The sequence below is a fragment of the Octodon degus genome, unplaced genomic scaffold (assembly GCF_000260255.1).
Source record: "Octodon degus isolate 3935 unplaced genomic scaffold, OctDeg1.0 scaffold00104, whole genome shotgun sequence".
Lineage (NCBI taxonomy): Eukaryota > Metazoa > Chordata > Mammalia > Rodentia > Octodontidae > Octodon > Octodon degus.
Window position 1 is genome coordinate 9,505,230 of NW_004524680.1, and position 22,786 is coordinate 9,528,015.

The 22,786-nt window shown below is 40.5% G+C and overlaps 1 protein-coding gene and 1 pseudogene across 1 annotated transcript in view; one reads left to right on the forward strand and one right to left on the reverse strand.

Annotated features, from left to right (window-relative positions):
* Positions 1 to 22,786, forward strand: part of Fam135b (family with sequence similarity 135 member B) — a 266,786-nt gene that overhangs the window by 110,128 nt on the left and 133,872 nt on the right. The window contains exon 3 of the mRNA XM_023723955.1: positions 5,143 to 5,222. Coding sequence (XP_023579723.1) covers positions 5,143 to 5,222 — 80 coding nt within the window. The remainder of the gene's footprint in view (positions 1 to 5,142; positions 5,223 to 22,786) is intronic.
* On the reverse strand, positions 8,985 to 9,420 carry LOC101567519 (annotated as a pseudogene).

The window sequence follows — 22,786 nt, forward strand, 5'->3', positions numbered from 1 at the left end:
GAGAAGAAAGCTTGGAACTAATAGTGTTCAGACAAGATATCCTGTCTGCATTGTGTACTATGAATAACTACTACGAAGACAATAATATGCAATGTATTAATTATTGTAACTGTCCTTCTAACCTGTTTTGAAACTATCACGTTGCTATTTCTTTCTCAATAAAATTAATAAAAAATAAATAAATGGTGTCAGAAAAACTGGCTTTCCACATGATGGCTAAAATTAGACCTGTGTTTATATATCATCATGCACTAAACTAAAGTCAAAATGAATCAAAGATTTAAGTATTAAAACAGGAACACTAAATCTACTGGAAGATAAAGATAGAAATCTTGAATACATATGGGTACATAGACTTCATGAACAAAACCAAACTGCCTGGAAAATACTTTAAAGAATCAACAACTGGGATCTCATTTTATTACAAAGATTTTGCACAATGAAATAAATCAAAAAAAAAAAAACCTTGAAAAAAATAACACATCTTTCTCTCTTCTGGGGAAAAATATCCAATTATCAGAAAAAGACTTCTACCTAGAACCCATAAAGACTTGACAAAAATAAATCCCCCATATTATAAGAACCCAAGCAAAAATGGCATCTGAGATGAATAGATACTTCCCAGATGAAGAAATACAAATGGCAAATAAATGAATAGAATCTGTTCAACATCACTGTCATTCAATAAATGCAAATTAATACAATACTGAGATTCTACCTCACCCCAGAAACAATGACTTTCCTCAAGAAATCAACTAATAATAAATGCTGGTGTGGCTATGGGGTGGGGGGCAGGGTAGGAAAGGAAGCCTCCGCCACTGTTAGTGGGAGTATAGACTGAAACCGCTGTAGAAATCAGTGTGGAGATTCCTAAAGACAAACTAGAATTAGTTTGTCTATATATCTTTTCACTACAAATAGCTGATATCTATGAACTATAAATATATCTTTTCCCCTTCTTTGTCTTTGTCTTCTTTCTCATCCCAGTTTTTTCTTCCTATTGAACAAACTATTTCCCTTTTTCAGTAGCTGTTTTTGTCTTTGGCTCTGTTGATATAGGGTATTATATTTATGGATTTGCATGTATTGAACCATGCCTGCATTCCTGGGATGAATTCCTCTTTGGTCATGATGGTGACGTATAATCTTCTTGATGATTTCTTGCATTCTCTTTGCTAGTATTTCATTAATGGTTTTTGTATCTATGATCATTAGGGAGATTTGCCTACAGTTCTGCTGTTTGTTTGTGTCTTTCTTTAGTTTTGGTATCAGGGTAATACTTTCCTCCAGAAATGAGTTAGGGAGAACTACTTCACTTTCAAGTCCATTAAAAGAACTGAGGAATGTTGGCATCAAATCTCTTAATTGCTTGGAGTATTCAGTGGTGAATACACCAGGCTCTAGACTTTTCTTTGTTCATAATTTTTAATTATATTTTCAATTTCATATTTTGATATTGGGCTAGTCATAATTTTTCTATCTTCTTGATTCATCTTGGTAAGTCACATGTTTCTAGGAATCTTTCCATTTTCCTGTATTTTCCATTCTATAAGAGTAAATATGGTCACAGTAAGAAATTTTGCTATTCTCCAATTTTTTATCTACTTCTTCTTTAGCTATGTTCAGCAATTCTTTCCTCAGGTTCATCATTTCTTTTTTATCTGAAAGATTATTTCTGATCTGATTTCTTCTATAACCTGATGGAGTTATTTCATTACTTCTGTTGAAATGGTTTCAGAAATTTCACGTGTGTCACTTCCAATTTCTTCAATGTCAGTGTCTTTTGGACTTGTGCTGGGTGGACTGGAGGTCTGAGATTGCATTTTTCTCCTTTAACATTTTCTATTTTAGAAACTTAAAAATTTTTTTTCTGATGACCACTGTGAGTTTTGGTAGTATGTAGCCATCTCACTAGTATTAAGGCCACTCTAGTAAAAGTCTGTACTTGAGTTGCATCTTTTCAGTGTAGGAGATTCTTTTTTTTGGGGGGGGGCGTGCACTCAGGATGCCTTCAGGGCAGGTCTGGTTTTACTTGAGGATGAGGGGCTCGAACCTCAGTATCCTCAGCCTGACTGCTTTGTTTCAGCAGACACTTAAACACCTGAGCTAATGGGCAGGCCTCCGAGCGTACGAGATTCTTGGTTTGTGTTTGTCCCAAGATTGTATCTTCCCAATTAATTGAGAGTAGGTTGCTTTCTGTTTGACTATGTCTCCAATCTTTTGTTGTAGAGCTATGTTGGGTTTATTGCCCCAGATCGTCCCACTATTGTTACACAAGGGAGAATAGCTGATTAAAACAGATATGACCCTAGATACAGCAGCACAGTTAGAAACAATGACAGCATCAAGCACTATTTAGAAATTGACAAACTGTGGTAACTATTGATTTTGTAGTAAGACCAAATTCTTGATTTTATATATAGGAACAGAGTCTTATTACAGAACCACTCATAATTTAGGTATTTGCATACAAATTTTTCTGCATTTGAGTATGAATTTACCCTGGGTTCCTCCAGATGGGCTGGTTACCATGCCCTGCTGTTTCCTACACTGGCTGCCTGTCTCTAAACGTAGAACAGTGGGCCAAGAACCTGGGTTCCTCTGCACTGTTTAGCTGTGCATTTCCTTCTCTAACTGAAATGGAACATACATCTCTGACAAAACAATACAAAAATGGTGGATATGTTAGGAGCCATGGAAGCTAGGAAGTCAATCAAATGTGTGTAGGCAGGACTAGATCTCAGTGCCTAAAGCAAACAAGCTACCTCAGTCCTGAGATAAACATTCTGGTCTGGTTAAAGTCAGATATTAGTCACTAGGAAACCTTGTGTCATGTGTTACTAAGTTTGCGAAAGTGTAAATAAAATATCGTTTTGTTGTGAAAAAATGTATGTATGTGTACACAAGATAGTTAGGATAGATACACAATTACTTTCTCTTAGTTCATTGAGAAGAAAGGTTTGTACTAATATTGGCTAGACAAGATGTCATGTCTACATCTTTCCTCAGAATAACTACTGTGAAGACAATAATATGCAATGCATTAATTATTATAACTGTCCTACTAACCTATTTTGAAATGGTTTCATTGCTGTTTTATCTTCTTTTTCTTATTAAAATGAATAAAATATAAAAATAAAATATTTTTTGAAGTTTTCTACTTTTTCTAAACATATTGTTTTATACTTTTCACTGGTCTTTTGATGTAGTTTGTGAATATAGTGTGACATTAAAATTGAAATTAATTTTTTTGATATTTGATTTTGTTTATGTATGCTTACATATGTCTAATTTCTTCAAAACTTTAGTTGAACATAGGATTTTTTTGTTTCATTGAATTTTTTTGTTTTGGGTGAACTACCCACTTGGGCTCCCCTCCTGTCCCTCTCTTGGACAGGAGCTTTTCTTTCTCTCAATAAGTATATTCTGCTCATAAAAAAAGAATTTCTTTTGTTTTGTTTTGTTTTGTTTGTTTTTTACAAATATCACATGCACATCTTTATGCCATTGTTAGTGATGGGTAAAATGTAGATATCTATATTTGGCATATGATAGCTCTTCTACAAGAGTAGGTGGAGTTCTTACTACTTTCTCTGTGGGCTCAAAGCCTTGCTCCTACTGGAGATCTGGGAAAGCTGGGTGGGACGAAGGCAGATCTCTATTGCTTAGTATTAGTGGATCTCTAGACTTTCCAGTTGGCCTTGGTTAAAGGGTAGAGAAGGGGTAAAAGTTTTCTGTGTTGCTTGACAGAGGTAGTTACTTATAGTCTACCAGTTTTCTGTCTTGATAGGCTGCCTTCTTCTTGATTTTGGGGGTTTAGGGTTTTTGTTTAGGATTTGTTTTGTTATGGCTTTTAATGTTTGCTTTTTAACTACTTAAGTATCCAGCTTTGGTCACATGAGACAAGAAGAAAAATCAGAGGACTGGCCACAGTGGCTTTCTTATGTTCTAGGGGCCTCAGCCTATCTTTATTCTCCATCTTTAAAAATCTCATTTGGTTTGTTTTGTATATCAATTTTTGCTAGATTTTGGTTGTTTCCTTATGCTTGGAGGGATGGTTAGGGAAAACCATCATACTTCGTGGTAGGTCAGCAAATGTTCTTTAAAATTCTCAGTTTACAAACATAAAAACTGTTTAGAAAAAAAGGTATGAGAGTCAAAGTTTCACAAAATGTACAGCAGTGAATCCAGGTCGATAGCGCTTTGCTGACATTATTCTCTCCGTCACAAGGACATCCAAACAGCACAAGAGTGCCAGCGGAAGTGCTCTACGGTTCACCGCGGCACTGAGCCGGGGCGGGGAGGGACCCTGCTCCAGCTCAATGGGCCATGGGGCAGGAAGATTTGGGCATCCACTCTTTTTCTACTTTACTTCACTCACATCCATTTCATAATAGATTTCAAATCAGTGGAAAAGGAGAACACATATGCCATTAGAAATGTCCCCAAAAGCTTGCAGGTAGAAAGGCCATTAGTTGAAAAGCACAGAACTTCAGAAGCTATGTTTGCAGTTGTGGCAGCAGAGGACACTTGAGGATTCTCTGACTGCATGTGGGCCAATGCCATGTCTTCATCTTCAAATGATGGAATTTTGGAAGAGGTACTAATACAAGTTTTTAAAGAAAGTAAGGAAAGATAAATACACTATGAAAAATAATTGATAATACAGAGATATTCAGTTGCTATATATTTAAAGAAGGGTGTGTGTGTATTGCAGTATGTATTGCTCAGTATATATATATATATATATATATATATATATATATATGTATTTTACATCATTGGGTTATGAAAATCTATTTTCCTGTAAAACTAAAATTCCCTCACTAAAGTAAAGTCATATCTTAATGTGACTGTGTCCCATATATTGCTACCTTATGCTCACTGCCTTCATCCTGGTTCAGTCTTGCATGCTTTCAAATGAACTTCCTGCTTCCAACAATAGCCCATCCTTTTCCTCTTCCAACTCTGCTGATAAAATTCCTTTTTCTATTCTGCCAGAGAAACTTCATGCATGCTTTTCTGTATGCTGCCTAGAAAATTCCTGGTTTCCTACAGCTTTCCAGATTAAGTGTAGATATTTTTAGAAATCAGCACAGACAAATCAGATCTTCAGCCACCTGTCTTCTGCTCTCTTCTTAGGTATTACCAGATCCGAGTGACCTTAAAGATATCCTCAAGAATCCCACATAGAGTGAGTGCTTCCATCGTTGGGCAGACAGGTGAGTAGAACAATGCAATGGGCTCTTGTCCCGCTGGTAAACCTTCATTTATCATTGTGTGCCAAGACACAGCAAGAGTGCAAGGTACACTCTTGAAAATCAATGCTGAGGGGTAGATGCAAGCCTTTGGGAAATATAGATCTGCTGTTGAAAGTGGCCTCATGCAATTATTGATGCAAAGGGCATTGGATTGAAGAAAACCACAGTGTCCCAGGAGTGGTAGTACTTCACTACTACCACTGTGGGTCAAATTAGCTGTGGGGTTGGATTAAAGTCAGGTCAGGGATGAAATGGGTGGAAAATGGCATCTAATATATAGATATGAAGAACCCTGTCATTAGATATCTCCAGATAATCAGGTATGGTCAGAGGACTCAGAAGATGGGCACTTGTGGTGACATCCTCCATGCATAATAGGGTTCTAAGAACCATGTACTTAACCAGGGGAAAAGGACTGCAAAAGACATTCCAAGTTCCATCCTCAAGGGACTGGAGTGTTGAGTGTCCAGGCCTCTCAGCAGGCTCTCTGCAGTAGAGTGAAGTCAGAAATATAGAACTTATTGCAGAAGATACAAAGATAGGTCTCAGGTTACTTAGTGGAAACACAAGACGATTACATTGATAAATTTGGTGTACTTGTGAAGACTACCAGTTCTTCTTAAAAAGAATGGGAAATACTTAGGTTTGGTATACAGAAAGTAAGGAGGAAAAAAGTCAGAGTTGCATGCAAAATCTATTACACTTTAAATTCATAAGCCATAAGGTTTTCTAGCAAGGAAAATGTCCCACCAGGGTCAACTGTAAGGCTGCATTTGATACTGATGTTAACTGAAGAATGGGAGAAACGCTTCAGCTAATTCTTGTCTTGCTGAGAATAACAAGAGCCTAGCTTTCTTTGGTTTTCCTCCTAATGTCTGGGGATCTTTGCCCTTTTCCTGCCTTTCTATTAGGAAGGACATCATTCCACATTCTATTTGTATTAGGAAAAAGTATCATCTTAAGTGTTTGAATATTCAGCCCTCTAATCTATCTTTCCCTTTTCCTCATGGAAAGAATAATTTTAATATAGAAAATCACTAAAAATCTAAAAATAAAATAAAAGATAAAATAATCGGGAACACTACAGAATTCAATTTCTGATTAGACCTATAATTCATAGAATTTATTTGGTGCTGAGAGATATTAAGATGAAAGAAATCATTGGGTACTCACAAGTAAAGAGTATAAATGTGGCCTGTTTGGCTTCATGTTGTATGCGTGCTTCATACATGAGTTCATCTCCTTAATGAGGGAAAATCATCAGGCAAGTCACAGGACTAGGCTTGGACGACTAATTCAATTCCATGCTAAGAAAGGCAGTAATGCTATTGACCAACTGTTTCTGGTTCTGAGCAGAGTGAATGTCAAGTAATATTCAAGTCCCTTGTTTCCAAAATGTTTTTCCTTTTATTCCACTTCTGTATAAAAACAAGCAAGATATCTAAGGGGGAGCAAAAGTATCCTCCCATTGCCTTATAGTACAGATTCATAGTAACTCAACATTCCAGCACTTCTCTTCTTTTGCTGGACTCTTAGTTACCTGAGTTGTACCTCAGTACCACCACAACTTCCACCAGAAGGCCCATGGCATCCACAAGAGGATGTTATTGGTTCCTGGCACTTATGGACTAGTTGGGCAACCTCAGGTCTGTTATCAGCATCTTGAGCTGTATTTTTTTCACCTGAAATACGAGCATAAAGCCCATCCCTCATAGAGTTTTTGCGTTAGAGGTTTTAAATGAAAAGACATTTTCTATTTTATAGATTGTAAATGTAAATGCTTCAGAATGGCATCTGGAACCAAGTCTGACAGCCCTACCCTTATGTGATCATGGGGTTTGCAGGAGGAGGCTGGGACAAGGCATTAGCTCAGTGCAGGGATGGATCAGATGCAGCTGACCTGATAGGGGCCATAGGCAGGCTTCTATCGAGCACTCTATGGGCGGCATTAACTCAGGTGCCAGTGTATAAGATGGAGATGGTTGGTGGCCCTTATCTCATAGGTTTGTGGCTCAATAAATTATGCAAGTAAAATGATAAAATCATTGCTCCCACATAGATAGCTTAGAGCCACCCCTCCTAGACTAAGCATTGCTATGATGGCTCAGAGTGATTGTTTGATAGTACTCTTCCCTCTGCTGGCCCTGGTACCAGACCTGGTTGTAGGAAACTGCCTTACTGTCCTAGAGGGCTTACAGTCATGGTGGGAGACAAAGAAGTGGTCAGATGAGTAAAGAAGAGAAAGATTGTGATGACGTCCAGTGGACCATTGTGATGGCCCACTGAGTGGTCCATTCATCATGGACTGTACAAGCTCAGAGCCTGGCAACTTCATGGAAGAAAGGGGCTCCCCAAGGAGACTCAGAAAGAAGAAAATCCAACCCTAGAGATAAAACAGCGAAGGATGGTTCATGCAGCAGAAAAGGAATGATCCATATCACCAGAGGGAAATTCCAAGATAAGAGGAGGTCTGGTGGGAATTTGCTAACAGGTTTCCTAAGAAAGGAAGCAGAGGGTAGTTGGATTTGGAGCCATCTCCTGCAGTACAAAGATCAACTTTCTCTCAAGGGCATGGCCAGATGAAATCAAAGCATCCTGATGACATAAAGCCAGCATGGTAGAAATGCAGTGTGCTTGGAAATCTCATAAATTAAGGGACAGAATTCTATTTTTCTTCTCTTTTCAACTAAGTAGGTTCTTGAATAATTACATTATCAGGAAACATATTCCGGTCATCTGTATGATGTAGATGCAGATTCTTTGAATAGAAGAAATATGTCATTGAATTTTCCAAGTTATTTATGATTAGCATCTATGCATGAAGAGCGGTAAGAGCTCTCTTATGCATAACCTGCATATCCTTGTGTCTTCTTTCAGATTTGGTAAAAGGTAGTTTGGCAAGATTTCTCTGGAAAGTTGATGATGTGTTATTATCTGAGTTAGCTAAATATTACAGAGTAGACTTCCAATGAATTTTTAACTCTCTGTGGTTAGGAATGATCCTCTACTTGGCATTCTGTGAAAACCTCAGCATTAGAGAAAATATAGTAAAAGAATTGGCAGTGACAGAAACAGTCAGGTGTGCTCAGGGACCTGAGTGCTGAGTGCAAAAGCAGCTCCTTTGTTGTGGATCTGGAGGCATGGAGGACTCAGGAGCTAGAGTCCACCATGCATCCAAAGGTCACAGGGACAGAAGAGTGAACTTACAGGTGATTAGTGAATGATTCACTGAGCCTTGTGAATCATTAAATAAAAGTCAGTGACACAGCTTCCTGTTGCTGTGCTTTTCATTGGGAAGCTGTCAGATGAAACACCCTGGTATTAGGAGAGCAGGTTCTGGAGGAGGTAAGACCTGCGTTCATCTATGAGAAAACTGCACTCATGGACATCAGGGCTTCCTGTGCCAGGCAAGGCCTTCAGCTGCTGAGCCTTATATTTCTACTTACTCTGTGTACACTCACACGTGTGCGCACACACACACACACACACACACACACACTCTGCACACATTGCATACGTGCGTAATTGTTTTCAAATTATGTATTTTCCTTTTTTTTTAGATGAACTCATTTATTTGACACATTAAATTATGCAAAGAAAAATATTTGCAAATGCATAAAAAGAATCCCATTCTCATACTACTCAAGTACCCAGCAGTGGTAAAAACAATGAACTGTAGAGTGGACCCCATGACTTATTGCAAAAGCATTGTACAGAAAAATTTCAGGCTTCTAATATCACTGAATCCAAAACTACACGCGCTTCTTTATATTCCTCGGCTTCTTCTAAGTCTTTTTCACTTTCCCCAAGTTCTTATAGCTGCTGCCCACATTATCTGTATTTACTCCTCTTTCTCAAACTGACTTAGAATTAATATCTGTTGAAGGTCAGTATATGCTGCCTCTAACCTGCACTGGCAATCTGGGATCATCATCCGGGACTCTTGCAGGATCTCTGCCTGCTTTTTAATGGCATAATTTTCACCATCTTCAGCTTTCATTTTTTCAATCTTTTCTTCTTGTTGTTTTGCTTCTTTTTCATACATCACTTTTTCTTTGACTTCACCACGCTGGTCTTGATCTTGATCTGCCTCACACGGGGATCGGCCATAGCGCCTGGACTTGCGAGCAGGAGGGGCGGCATCAGCTGGGCCGAGAGTGCGACGCCGTATTTTCCTTTTAAAATATACACTGAACTTACATCTGTCTGTCAAGTGTGTAACCTACTGATCTAAATAAATATTTATGAATTCAACAAGTTTTTCTGTTGCTGCTTTCAAGCAAGAAAATATCCTATGCCCTTAGAAATGCAGAAATGCAAAATTATTAACTGAGATATGATTGTTCAGGTACTCCAGGAAGAACACCCAGCTGTAAGAAATTTTAAAATATGATTAATTTATTGCAAAGCTTTATTTTATCTTTTTTCTGACACCAATGTTCAGAGTAATGGGCTTGTCTGTGACTGTGGATAGATGTGGAGTATATTTAACCTTGGTTGTCCTCCTCTACCAAAAGGTGTTTAACAGATTTTATAGTCTCCTCCTATCTTGTGATTTCTGCTTTTCAGTCATTTCTCTTGGGGACTGATCAATTAGAGCAGATGCAGGGAGGAGGGGTTGTCCAGGTATATTGAGACTGTAGCAAATAGGTAGGCACGAAATAGGCATCTGCTAGTCTTTGTTCATCAAAGCAAGAGAAAAGATAGTGCAGTGAATTGTGGAAATGTATAAAAATTGCCATGATTAGTTTTAGTAATGTTTTGAGAGGTAATTTCCATTTCCATTAAGTGAAAGCACTTAAAAGCTTCGCCGTGCAGAGGGCGGGGGAGAGACATTTATTCTCTAAATGAATCAATGTAATTTCTTTTCAGGGTCCATTAAAGTGCACCTAAATATCAAATATGCCTGTTTTCATGGAGAATGCTAAGCAGGTAAAACACTCCAGCTCACAGGCTTTGCATTCCTGCATGGTGCAAGGGAGAGCCTGCTCAGGGTGGCAGAGCGGCCTCTATCTGCAGCACTTCCAACCAGTCACTATAGGCAGTCCAGACACAGTGGTGCTCCGGCTTACAGTACCACAGCTCTTTCTCTGGCTTACTCAAGCCAAATGGGTTGTTCTCTGCTTTGTCCTTGAAACTGCATCTTACAGCTGCCCGACCTTAGGGCCCTCTGTCATGAAGCTTTCTTCCATCTCCTGTGACCTCTTGGTCTTCATCTCTGCCTCTGCTTCTGCTGTCCTCTTTTCATTCCCAACACCACCCTTGTGCAAGCTGTTCAAGGACAATCTCCTGCTCCACCAGAATTAATTCCTGCGCATTCACACAACTTGTACACACGCAGCCTGGAACCCTCCCACAAGCCCCTCTCCCTTGAAGCCTCCCCTATCTAGTGTGTCTTCAGTCCTTAAGAGCCAAGCTTTCCTTTGAAGAACCAGCACAGGCTACAGGAAGCGCTTTGACCAAGGTTTGAGTTTGCCTCTGGGTTTCATCTCCACCCTCCCTCTTCCTAGTCACAGCTCTTGCAGTGAACCTGTCCTGCCTAGCTCAAAGGCAAGGAAGCCCAGATCTGCTGTCTCAGAACTGGGAAAGGTGGATTTGCTGCACACCTTAGGGGATGCGGCAAGGATGCTAGCTGGAACTGCCATGGCTGGGGCTTCTGGGATGTGCTCGTCCTGTCTTCTACTTTACTGTCTTCCTTCCCCAAACCCCCCTGGAGTCTCAGTAAAGGCACACCCATAATAAATTCTTTGGGAGCACATCCTTATTTGCTGCTTTACCATCCACATCCAGAAACCTTTCAATACAGCTCAGCAGTTAAGAAGCAAGAGGAGAAGTAGCCAGACCTGGGCTCAGCTGGGCTCGCCTGGGCTTGCCCAGAGTCACCCGAATGCCTAGGAAGACTGTGCCAGTGGTCTTGGTGCTTTGGTGTAGCTTTCCATAGAAGGAGATAGCACTGTTGGGAAAGATTTTAAAGCTGTTGTGAGGATTGCCTGAGACTCTCTAGGCAGACAGCAAAAGTCCTATTACACTGGGAGTCCACATTTGCTTAGCTTCTTCAGTTCCCAGACAGGCCATGACATCACACCTGCATCACACATTTGTGCCCCATCTGGCAGGGACAGTCTTTCATTCCACCCCACATTTCATGTGGATCCTGTTGAGATATTATGTTAGGCAAATTTTGATCACCATGATACAGGATAAATTAAGGGATATCAGGATAAATGAAAAGAAGAACATTTAGGCAGATTCAGGAAGAGAGCAGCTTTTCCTGCGTGGGCCTCCCTGAGCCCTTGTGCCCGGGGTCCCCTGGTTTTCATCTCTGCCTCTGTTTTTGGTTTATGATTTTAGAGGTTTTGGTCTGTACTTGCTTTGCTTCATTGCTTCTGGACCTGTGCTAGGTCAGGACTTCAGGGGATGGAGGGCGATGTGGGGCAAAGTGATTCACCACTTGGAGTCTGGGAAACAGAGACAGGATAAAATTCCAGGGATGAAATTCATGTTTGAAAGTCATAACCCATTGATCTACTTCTTCCAAGCAGTTCCCACCTCCTCAAGATTCCAAGACTTTTCCATGGTATCCTGAACCATGAATCCGCCAACACGTTAATCTATTGATGAGGACAGGGCCTTCATAATCCACTCCCCTGTGTTTCTGAATGCTGCTACCTTGGGGAGAAGACTTTCACTATGTATGCTTTGGGGGAGCATCTCAGATCTAAACCATAACAAACATTGGGTATCAAATCCCCATCACTAAAAGTCAGCTGTGTGGCACGCAATGCTAACACAGCCTGAGGACTCTTAGAGATCAGGATCTGTAGTAGGGAGGAAAGTGACAGTTGCACTGTGAGTGGAAGGGCTCAAGAAGGGGACCCTGGGCACATGGGTTCAGGGAGACCCAGGCAGGAGAAGTTGCTCTCTTCCTGAATCTACCTTTTGTGAGCCTCACCCAGCTCTTGATGTCTAGGGCCATTAATGCCAATCTCTCTTTGCTCGGGAAATGAAGATTCGCCAGCAGGTCTCCATGAAGGTGGCATCTGTGCTCTGGCCATGTCCCTGCAGAGGGAGTTTCTAGGTGCTGTTCTTTAGCGCATGATGACTGGCTCACACTTAGGCAATGGCACTGGAACTTGTACTTCCTTGCAGCTAAGTTTCAAGCAAAGGTATCTAGAAATTAAGGGGAGGGAAACAGCGAGCCCTCTGGAGCTGTGTGCAGAGAGGCAGCGCCACCGTTCACACTACCCACCCTTGTGCAGAGGGGAAAGCAAGTAGTCTCTGGGGCAAAGCTGTGTAGGTCCCACCGAAACTGGGGGCCCTGGACTCCTCCCTTGCCTCCTTGGATCTCTCCTTCCATCTCCGTCAAGTGGAACTGAAAATAATATTAATATTAATGGCGCTGTCCTTGTGTGAATGTTGCATTAAAAGCTTAATATGCAGCACGTTTGGTGGCTGAGCTTAATAAGGTCAATTTGATTGGCTTATGAGCCGTCTGGTGGGTTAGCGGAGCATAGTTCTGTGTGTGTCTCAGTGCATCTTAGAGGCTTGACCTTGGGAACTGCATGTGGCCCCCAGCCCTCTCTTCTGTTAGTGTTTTCCTCCACTTCCTGGCTGCGTTGCTGCTCTAGGCCCCTCTGCTGTAAGGCTGCAGCTCTAGAGCCAGCTGAGCATGGGCTGGAGTCTCTAACATTATGAACCTTGTTACACCTCTCTCCTTTCAGTTGTGGGTGAGGAGTATCGTGTCCCAGGTTTGGGAATACTAATAGAAGCAGTGACAGAAGCTGTCAGTCAGTGCTATTTTTAGTTTGATTTCAGATGCCAGGATTGGCAGGAATGAGGGAACTTTCCAGGGGTAAACATTTTAGTAACGGGATTTTGATTATTCCATGTTTCTTGAGGGTCCTCTGTGTGCTGCAATCTGGTCTCCCGTCCTGTGCAGCCTGACTTGCCTCACTGTGGATGTCATTATCTGCCTCAGGGAAGGGCTCTCATGGGTGGGATTCCAGCAGGGTTTGCAGAGTGATAGAGTCTTCGGATAGTGAAATCCTGTGCACAGGTTTAGAATGAGTTGGTCTTTATGGACATAAACCTCAAGGCTCAACACCTGGGCCAGCTACATTATACTTCTAGGCATTTTTATTTCCTGAAAAGTCAGGAATCAAAGGCACTCTTGTTTTGTAGAGTGCTTTTGATTCAGTGTTCTATTTATGTGTGCCTAATAAAAAATTAAGAGCATATTACTTCAGGCAATCAAATGGATCTACATTTTCCCACAGGGGCCCCATGACTTAAACAATGAGACACATTTTAAATCAGAGCAGGATTCTCCTGAAGATTGCTATTAGGAGATGAATTTCCCCAAAAATGGCTTTCAGCACGTCTGGCAAATACACTCCCATCATTTTTAAGTGATGGCAGCCAAAAATTAAAAATGAAAGAATAGAAGAGTTATGACTTTAGGTTAAAGCTTCTCAGAAAGAAAATTAGCAGAAAACTCCTCTCTTACTTTTGCATATCCATATTGTGCGTGGATAGTTACAGAAACGACATTTCCCGCTTTGTCTTCTTAGCTAGTCAGAAACAGAAGCAAAGAAGGCTACGTCAACCTAGTACTTAGAATGTTCAATGTAAGAGCACTGCACTTTTGTTTTATATTGCTTTTTTTTTGAACACTGTACACGCCTTAGTGAGACAATGATTTGATTGAAGGCTGCACTATCCTGACCCAGCATGCATACTTTGTATCCCAGGGAAACTTTGAGGTCCGGATGCCTTCATCCAGCCTGAGAAGTCAGCTGCTCAAAAATTTACCTGATCCATCGAGCTCTCCACCTTGTAGAGGTGGCTGAGTTTCTGCTCACTGTAATTCAACAGTGCTAGGGGTAGACAGCCTCTGACTTCCTCAGAGATCTATACTTTCCTAGGCCATTGAGATGATATCAGATCGCTACTCAAAAAACTAAAATTCCCCTCTATCCCCCACCCTTGGGATTATGACACAGGACAGCAGCTAATTCTCATGCAGAGTTTACTTGTACTCTTACTTTCTCATCCCCCAGGTACTGTGCTAAGCCCTGTTTATGCCATCACCATACAGATGGGTTTTGAGAAGTATCTTGTTCAAAGATCAATGTCATTGTAAGACACAATAGATGGAAATAACACAAAACGAGACACCACACCCCTCAGCAACTTAATCTTGTGGCATGTTCCTCTACTGGTTCCTAGCTGTTATGGTTTATGTCTAGTTGTCCCCCCAAAGCCTCATGCAGTCATGGGGTGAGGACTTCGAGAGTCTGTGTTAACTCATGATCCACTGGGATTATGTGTGATCCAAGGCTGGGATTATGGGTTTTAGTACTGCTGGGATTACCCATAGGTGGCTAAGTACTGGGAAGTACCCATAGGTGTGAGTACTTCCCCTACCCTGGGACAGGTAATTTGCATTACAATGTAAGGTGGGAAGAGAAGCTAGCTGCTTGAGCTGCTGCTACCCTCCCTTGCTCTCTTGCTCTTTGCCGCTGCCATGAAAGGTTGCTTTCTGCTCTGTGCTGCTCTGCCTTGGACCCAGATGAGTATGGACTGAAACCTCCAGTAACTGAGCTAAATATACCTTTCCTTCCTTCATTTTGAGTGTTGGGTATTTGTCCCAGCAACGAAAGAAGAGTAACTAAGACACTAGTCATTCTAAAAACAACTTTATGTAGCAGGTGCTGTTGTGTTTCTCTCTTTATAGGTGAAGATATTGATATGCGTACTTTGTAGAAGGTGGAGTTGGGATTCCAACCCAATCAGCTGGGCTCTTCTCCATAGGTTATTGATTGCTGTACAATTTAGAATAAAATCCAAACTCATTGGTGGGGCTGGCTTTCTCTGTGTCACTTACTGATTCTCCATCCATCCCCTTCCCTAGGAGTCAGGCTTTCTTGAACACACCAAATTTTTATTATTTATTTACTTATTTGTTTATTTAATGTATTTAGTGCAGGGTCTACAGGGTCTCACTATACAGATCAGACTCATAGTGATCTTTCCTGTTTCTCAGCCTCCCAGACCCTGGGATTATAGGCATGTGCCACCATGCTCAGTCTCAACCACCATCTCAGTGCACCCTGGGGGTGGGGCCAGCACAGCAGGCTGGGGATCGAACCCCAGGCCCTTGCATCTGCCTAAGCAGGTGCCTTAATCCACCCAGCTGTTTGGCCAGCCAATCACACCAAATTTATTGCTAACTCATTTAGTCAGAACTGCTGCCTTGTAGACCTTTCTGCCCTTAACTTTATGGTTCTTCTTCCAATATTTTCTAGTATTTCCTCAATTAATTCAGGTTTAGTTTAAATGTCACTTCCTCAAAAAGCTGTTTTCCCCTGTTTTTTTTTTTTTTTTAAGATTCCTTCTTCCCCTGTTATCATATAGTTTCCCATTTTACATTTTCCAGACTATTTCAATAAACTGTATCATATAATTACTTGTTTGTTGTTCATATTTTCTTTTAAATTTAGTAATAATTTTTTCAACCAATTATTATTGAGTGGTTCTATGTGCAGGAATCATTTCTAATATTTAATATCCATGAAAGTATGCAATGATTATTTGTTATATCCTATAAATTGTTTCCTATTTATAGGAGAGGAAATTGACAAGAGAGAAAGGTTTTGAGCTTAGCAAGCTCTTTAAGATGTCAAGGCATGGAGAAAGAATTCAAATCCTGTTAGTACACCTTTAGGATTTCTTTAATCCTTGGATCACCCTGATGTAGGAACAGGACCTGAAGCATGGGTGGATGAAGGAATGAATCCTACCTGTAAATGAATGGCCCCATTGCCCAACTGGTCCAGCAAAATTGGCCTGGACATTTTCTGAGACTCTTATCTACCCTGTTTACATTGCATGCAATTTCGCATCCTCTTGCTTGGGCTTTCTCCTTGTGTCTCTCCTCCCATTCCCAGCCATGGGTATCTTTCTGATTCAGGCCCACAGTGTTTGTGGGCCTCGGGCTCCTGAGTGGCCTCTGCGATGCCCCCACTCCTCATAGAAATCATCCTTGCACAGAAGAGTGGGAAAATGAGCTTAAGGTCTCCATGGCCTCCAGGGTTTTGCCTACAGCTTGTCATTCCAGCTTTACTTCTTAAATCCATAAAGCTATTCACACAACACTGTGAATGGGACATTTGTGTCATTATTTTAGTAAGTGTTTATGTATAGGAGGCCTCTTTTCATGGTATAACTTGTAGAATTTGGGTCCCAAATTCCAGCTTTGCCTCTTTGAGATGGTGAGACTTCAGACCATGACAATTCTTTAGTGTCTTTATGTAAAAATGACAGCAAGGAAGCCCTTTCCTTACAAAGCCTGTTGAAGGCTCAAGTAGGTAACACAAGTCCCTTTCACAGTGGCAGCTGTTTATTTGCCTCTTTCCCATCACTGTAGTCAAATCATACTGTCCCTTGTCTGATCCAGGGAGGACTCAATGTTCTTTCTGTCCTTGGAGGGATTTATCAGGTTTACATGTCTGATCACATTACACTGTACATGGGTGCTGTACACCCTCGTTGGCCCCTGACAACAGGCCCAGCCAGGTCCTCTGCTCAGCAGAGTTGTGGATGACCTGAGCATAGACAGAATGAGGGGGACCTGTGGTACATGTGATCGCAGCTCTTCTCCCTGTTCCTTGTCCTTCTAACTTGACTTATTTACAAGGTGGGGTGAGCAGCTTTTATGGTTTGTGTCTAGTTGTCCCTCCAAAGCCTCATGCAGTCATGGGGTAGACTTCTCAAGTTTGTGAATAACTCATGATCCATTGGGATTATAGGTGTGGGTGCTGCAGGGATTATGGATGCAAGTGCCACACCCAGCCTGGGGTGGACAGTCTGAATGCAATTTAAAGGAGACAGACTTGCTCTCGGTAGCCATTTTTTTGTATCTTTATTTTAATTTAATTTAATTTTGAAAAGGACAAACAAAAGCAAGAACAAAAGATCAGAAGCAAAGACAAGCAGGGTAACATACCACTCCCAATTGTCCCCTTTGCTGCTGCCATGAATGGTTGCTCTCTACCTTGTACTGCTTTTCCTTGGAGCCAGCTGAGTATGGACTGAAACCCCTAGTAACTGTGAGCTAACTAAACCTTTCTTTCCCTAATTTTGAGTGTGGGGTATTTTGTCCCAGCAACAAAAGAAGAGGAGATAGAAGCCCTCAGAACTTGAGATGGAGCATAGAAACAAAGGTTGATCCCTTTCTTTTTTTTTTAATTTATTTTTTTCCAAAGTTTTATTGATAAAAAGCAATGAGACAGTTTCAAATCACATCGGAAGTACAGTTTCAACAAATAATACACTGCATATATTCTTCTTAGTGGTTAATTGCTGTACAAGATGCAGACTTGTGATCCTATTTACAAACACCATTAGAACAAATCATTCTATGCATTAAGAGAATGCAACTATATATCTATCCCAACCACTTTGAATACACAGATACAAAATGGACATTCATCGGTATACCCCATTTTTTCTAAGTTCTGTTATTGAATATTATAGGTGTGTAAACTCAGCAAAGTATTCTAAAAGAGTCCAGTAGCCCATAATAGCATTGGGTCTTCTGTTTAATTGGCAATGTGAGAAATTATTGACCTGAGTCCCCCACAGCTCAACTTAACAGCATGGCTTTATTTCTTATATTTCGACTTCATACTTTTCTACTGGATGGTCAAGACCAAGGTAAAGCAAGACCTATGCAACAAGAGTTGTAGCTTTTTGGTCTGAGAAGGTCAGTGAAATGCCCTCAGGATTTGTCCTGAGATCCTGTACCTCAGATTGTAGAACCTTTATCAGTGCAGCCATGCAGATGAGTCACGGCCATTGCTTGGCCAATGTGCTCTCTGTGAAAGCCTGAGAGAGTGTCTTCTCCCCATGTGACTCTCCTTAGGCACACTCTATATCATCGATCACTTTCCTCTTTGGCCCCATAATCTTCTTGATCAGAAAATCTGGGACACTACTGAGGTACATGACGTTACAGTACAAGTTCTCATATGTCCTGAGTCTTAATTGACCTTAGAAGGCTAGGGCCAAAATGTTGGCTTTCCTTGTATCCCTCCTTTTTCTCTAATTTTGGTCTGCAAACTTAGGTTGTTAACCATCCAGAAGAAAAGCTTTGATCCCTTTCTTAATTTCAGAAATCTTAAGGAGTACTAAGGGAAATAGTTATGAAGCAAAAACTGAAAACAACTGAAAATTAGAGAAAAAGTGAAACAAATATTTATCAAACAGTACACTTACAATTTTAAATGTTAAATGTGTTGTATTTTACACTAAATAAAAAAATGTTGTTTCTTTTGATTTAAAACTTCATGTCAAGATAGCTTCATAGTTGCTTGGATTTTTCTTAGCAAATGTCACATATTTGAACTACATAAACTAACATATCTGTTAGTCATATTTACATGTTTTACAGATTGGACTTTCATTTCAATTTGAGCTGGGGGTGTGGAGAAGAAAGAGCTCCACTGCCTAAAGATAAGCTGAGTGCCATAAATTGTAAAAAGAATGCTGAGCACGGGAGAACTTGGGGCTGACTCCTGGGAAGGTATGAGCGGAGGTTAATTTATGTGGCATTAGCAGCACACGGAGAGAGGGTGAGCAAAGACTGCCCATGGAGCGTCCAAGAATTCTGAAGACACCTAGGCCATCAGAGGCCACATGAATATTTAAGGCAAAGGCTAAGAAGAAGCAGGGAAGGAAACAGTAGGGGGAACAGTGAAAGGATGAAGGGAAAAGGACAAGGACGGGAGGGAGACTCAAAGAGGAAAGACCCCTTCAGAGCACCAAAAGTTATAAAGAGGCTTTTGATGAAGAGTACAAAGCACTCAGTACCATATTCCTAAGCCTTGTCTTTGAAATAAAACTTTTCAAGCTATCCCCAGATCTTGCCCTTCACTGGGGCTGCACTGTTCCCTGTTCAGCCTTTGCTTGTTCTGTGATTGCTACCTGTGTTCTATGATTCCCACCCTCTGTTTTTTCTTGTTCTCTTCTTAGGAGATCATCAAAGTCTCCAGGTCAATTTCTCCTTTGGTTTTAGACAAAGTCTTTATTCCTCTTGTCAAAATAACCTACTTAGGAAGCTATGCATTTGTTTGATCTTTTGTCTTGAGGTTTGGCCCAGAGCAGGAGTGTCTGCGGCTCTCACAGTTGAGAGGTATCTGGCCTTCAAAAAACAGCCTTTGCATAATAGTTTAGCTAAACATTCCCCGGGGTCCTTACTGCTTGTCATCACATATCATTGCAGACACGGTGTTCGTGTTCTTACTCATGCACAGACACGGAGAGGCCAGGATGCTAGCACAGGTCTCCTCTCTCTCCCCTCCCTTCCCTGCTTCAGCTCTGTGATTCCTTCAGAGAGCTCTCTGCTGGTGAGTAAGAGCAGGAAGAGTGGAATATGAGAGTTCAGTCAAGAATGTGGTAGGATTGTAGCAGGACAGTCCTGTGAATTTTTTTTTCTTGTCTCTTATTTTCATTTATTATCTTTAAAAAAAAAAACATTTACTTGAGAGACAGTATGGCAGCAATTGGTATGTCATGACAAGCAATACATCTTTAGAAGACCAGAATGACAGGCATTCCAAGCATGACCCTAGTATTACACATTGCTATCTTCAGTGCAGTTGCTTAGTTCACAGGTATTAGCATGTATAGTTAGTCAGGGTGAGAATCCTACCAATTAACTGCTAGTTTCAAAAACATGCTGAAGATCTCAGGATCGTTGTCTTAACCATCTTGTGCATATAAATGTATGGTTTTGCCTCTGTCATGTTTCCTAGCTTTTATCCTTGCCCTCTCTTCATTGTCTAATCCTCAAGTTCTCGCTTTCCTTTTAATTGTGTTATACCTTTTTATTTTTATTTATTCTTTTGAGTTCTTATACTATGGAGACTATATGATATTTACATATGTGGGTCTGGTTTATTTCACTTATGAGTATATCTTCAAGTGGCATCCACTTAAATATAAAGGCTTCGAGTTTATCATTCTTTATAGCTGAGTAATACTCCATTGTATAAAATACCACATCTTTTTTTATCCATTCCTCAGGTGATGGGCATCTTGGTTGTTTCTAAGACTTAGCTATCACAAATTGTGCTGCCATAAACATTATGTCTAAGATGTTTGATATTCAGACAGATAGTGAGGTTAAGCTCAACTGCCTGTGGTGCAGGGTAATAATAATGAGCTTCTCTTATTATTAGAGACTAAATAATAGATAATAAATATAGATAATAAATAATAAGTATTCTAAACACTATTAGAATAGATTTATTCTAATAGTGTTTGTGGAGAGTATATCATGTCTGCATCTTGTACAATAAATAACCACTAAGACAACAATATGCAATGTATTAATCATTGAAACTGTCCTACTAATTGGTTTTGAAACTGTCTCATTGCTATATGTTTCTCAATAAAATTATTTAAAAAATAAATAATACACAAAGTATAACAACAACAAGAAAGAATGTTTTAGGAACTATCATGATGCAACTCTCCTTTCTGGGATGTCTACCTTCATTAAGAGCTGATTCTAAAGAGCATTGCCTTGAAGTTTTTTAAGTGAGAACCAGAGGAATAAACCTAATGGGAATTACAGCAATGTTTTAGCACCAAAAATGTATTAAAGACTGAGAGGATGCCTTCCAGACCAGATTCATTAAGGGAACTGACTAAGGTCAGTGGCCAAGTGACTTTCCAACTCAGCAGCAGGAAATGTAGTGGACACTCTCACCTTGACAATGTTTTTGTTTTGTCATAAGAAAGGCCTTCTATTTCTTTGCAGTTTGAATGGTCAAAATTTTAGCTAACTCTCCTGGCATAATTTAGTAATTATTATATTTTTATTTATTATAAATAAAAATATCAGTACTTCGATAAGTATGAGATAGGCTAGATGCTTTATACTTACTCACACAGTTTATTTTACTATCTCCATTATAGTGAATATTCTGCTTTTAATCCCATTTCTTGTGAGTGGTGCTGTGACACATAATGATTTTGATGTTTTTTTCCTACTTTCATTGAGGTATAACTGAGGCATAATTTTCTATATACTTAAGATCTACAATGGGGTGATTTGATCTATGTACATATGAATTGTGAAATTATTACTACAGACAGGGTAATTAACACCTCCGCCGCCTTACATATTTATCGACTTTCTTAGTACATGTGGTGACATTATTAAAAAACCTACTTTTACTAAATTCCAAGTATACAACAGTGTCATTAATGAAATCTGCTCTGCTGTACCTTAATTCCTCAGAGCTAAAAGCTTGCTGCTTTGACCAGTCTCTTTCAACTTCCCCTTGCCCGTAGCTCCTGACTATCGCCAGGCTACTTGCCCAAGAGTTCAGCTGTTTAGAAGCAATCCATGAGTGAGAGCACACACCTTTCCTCCTCTGAGCCATTTCAGATGACAGGAAGCCCTCCAGTAGCATCCATGCTGTTGCAAATAATATTTACTTCCTTCATTTTCATGGTTAAATAATACTTCACTGTGTTTTCTTGCTACATGGGACTTGATTTCCTGCTTGTCTCAGAGGGAGCTAGGAAAGATTTCACTGAGGTGCAGCAGGTTCTGAGGAGAATCCAGGGTTGAGGCTGCTCTGGGCCCCAGCAGATGAACAAGTGTGCATGTTGACCAGCTTAAGCAGAGCCCAGAGGCTGATCAAGAGCACATCATGCATGATTCTTTTGTCATTAAAGCTATTTCCTGTAACAGATCTGATAGGGAAGAGAAAAGCAGAGTGTGAGGGGGAAAATTCTATTATTCAGGTAGTATGATCCTGACTAGAGGATGTTCAGGGAATTCTTTTTTTTGTGGTCAGTTCAGCCTGCCCTGGGGTCAGGGCTGGCCAGGCACAGAACCGCAGTCCCTGTGCTTTGCCTAATTTTACCTAAGCAGGCATTGTAGACTGCTGAGCTATCTCACTGGCCCCAGTTCAGGAGAATTCTTAAGTCTGTACTTTCTGACTGTGGAACATGGACGGTTGCCTACAAGGACCTATTTCCTTCAAGAAGTGATACCAGAGGTTTATGACAGCCGAAAAAGCACCAATGCTGTTGACGGAGTATTTTCTTTTTTGCAAGAAAAATAAAAACAAGAGCTTCTTAGCCACAAAAAAACTGGATGTGTGGCCAAGAAAAATGAAGTGAGGTATCTGGAGGAAATCACACTGACCATGGGAGATGAGGCACAAGTTTGGAAAGTGTAGAGAAGGCAAATCAATGCACACAGACTGGAGGTTTTCAGGGAACTTCTGGTAAGACATCAATTTTAGGGATAATTCTAGGGTGAATACGAGATGGCCAACATGGGCGTGAGACCTATGCCTGGTGCACACCTACTGTGTGATGGCTAGCATCCCACACAGCCCACCAAAGCTCTGTGTGGTAGACAACCTTCAACACATGGGATATAAAATGATTTTAGGAAACTTTCTTGTTTGGTGGCTTGTTTTTGAGTCAGCTTTTTTTTT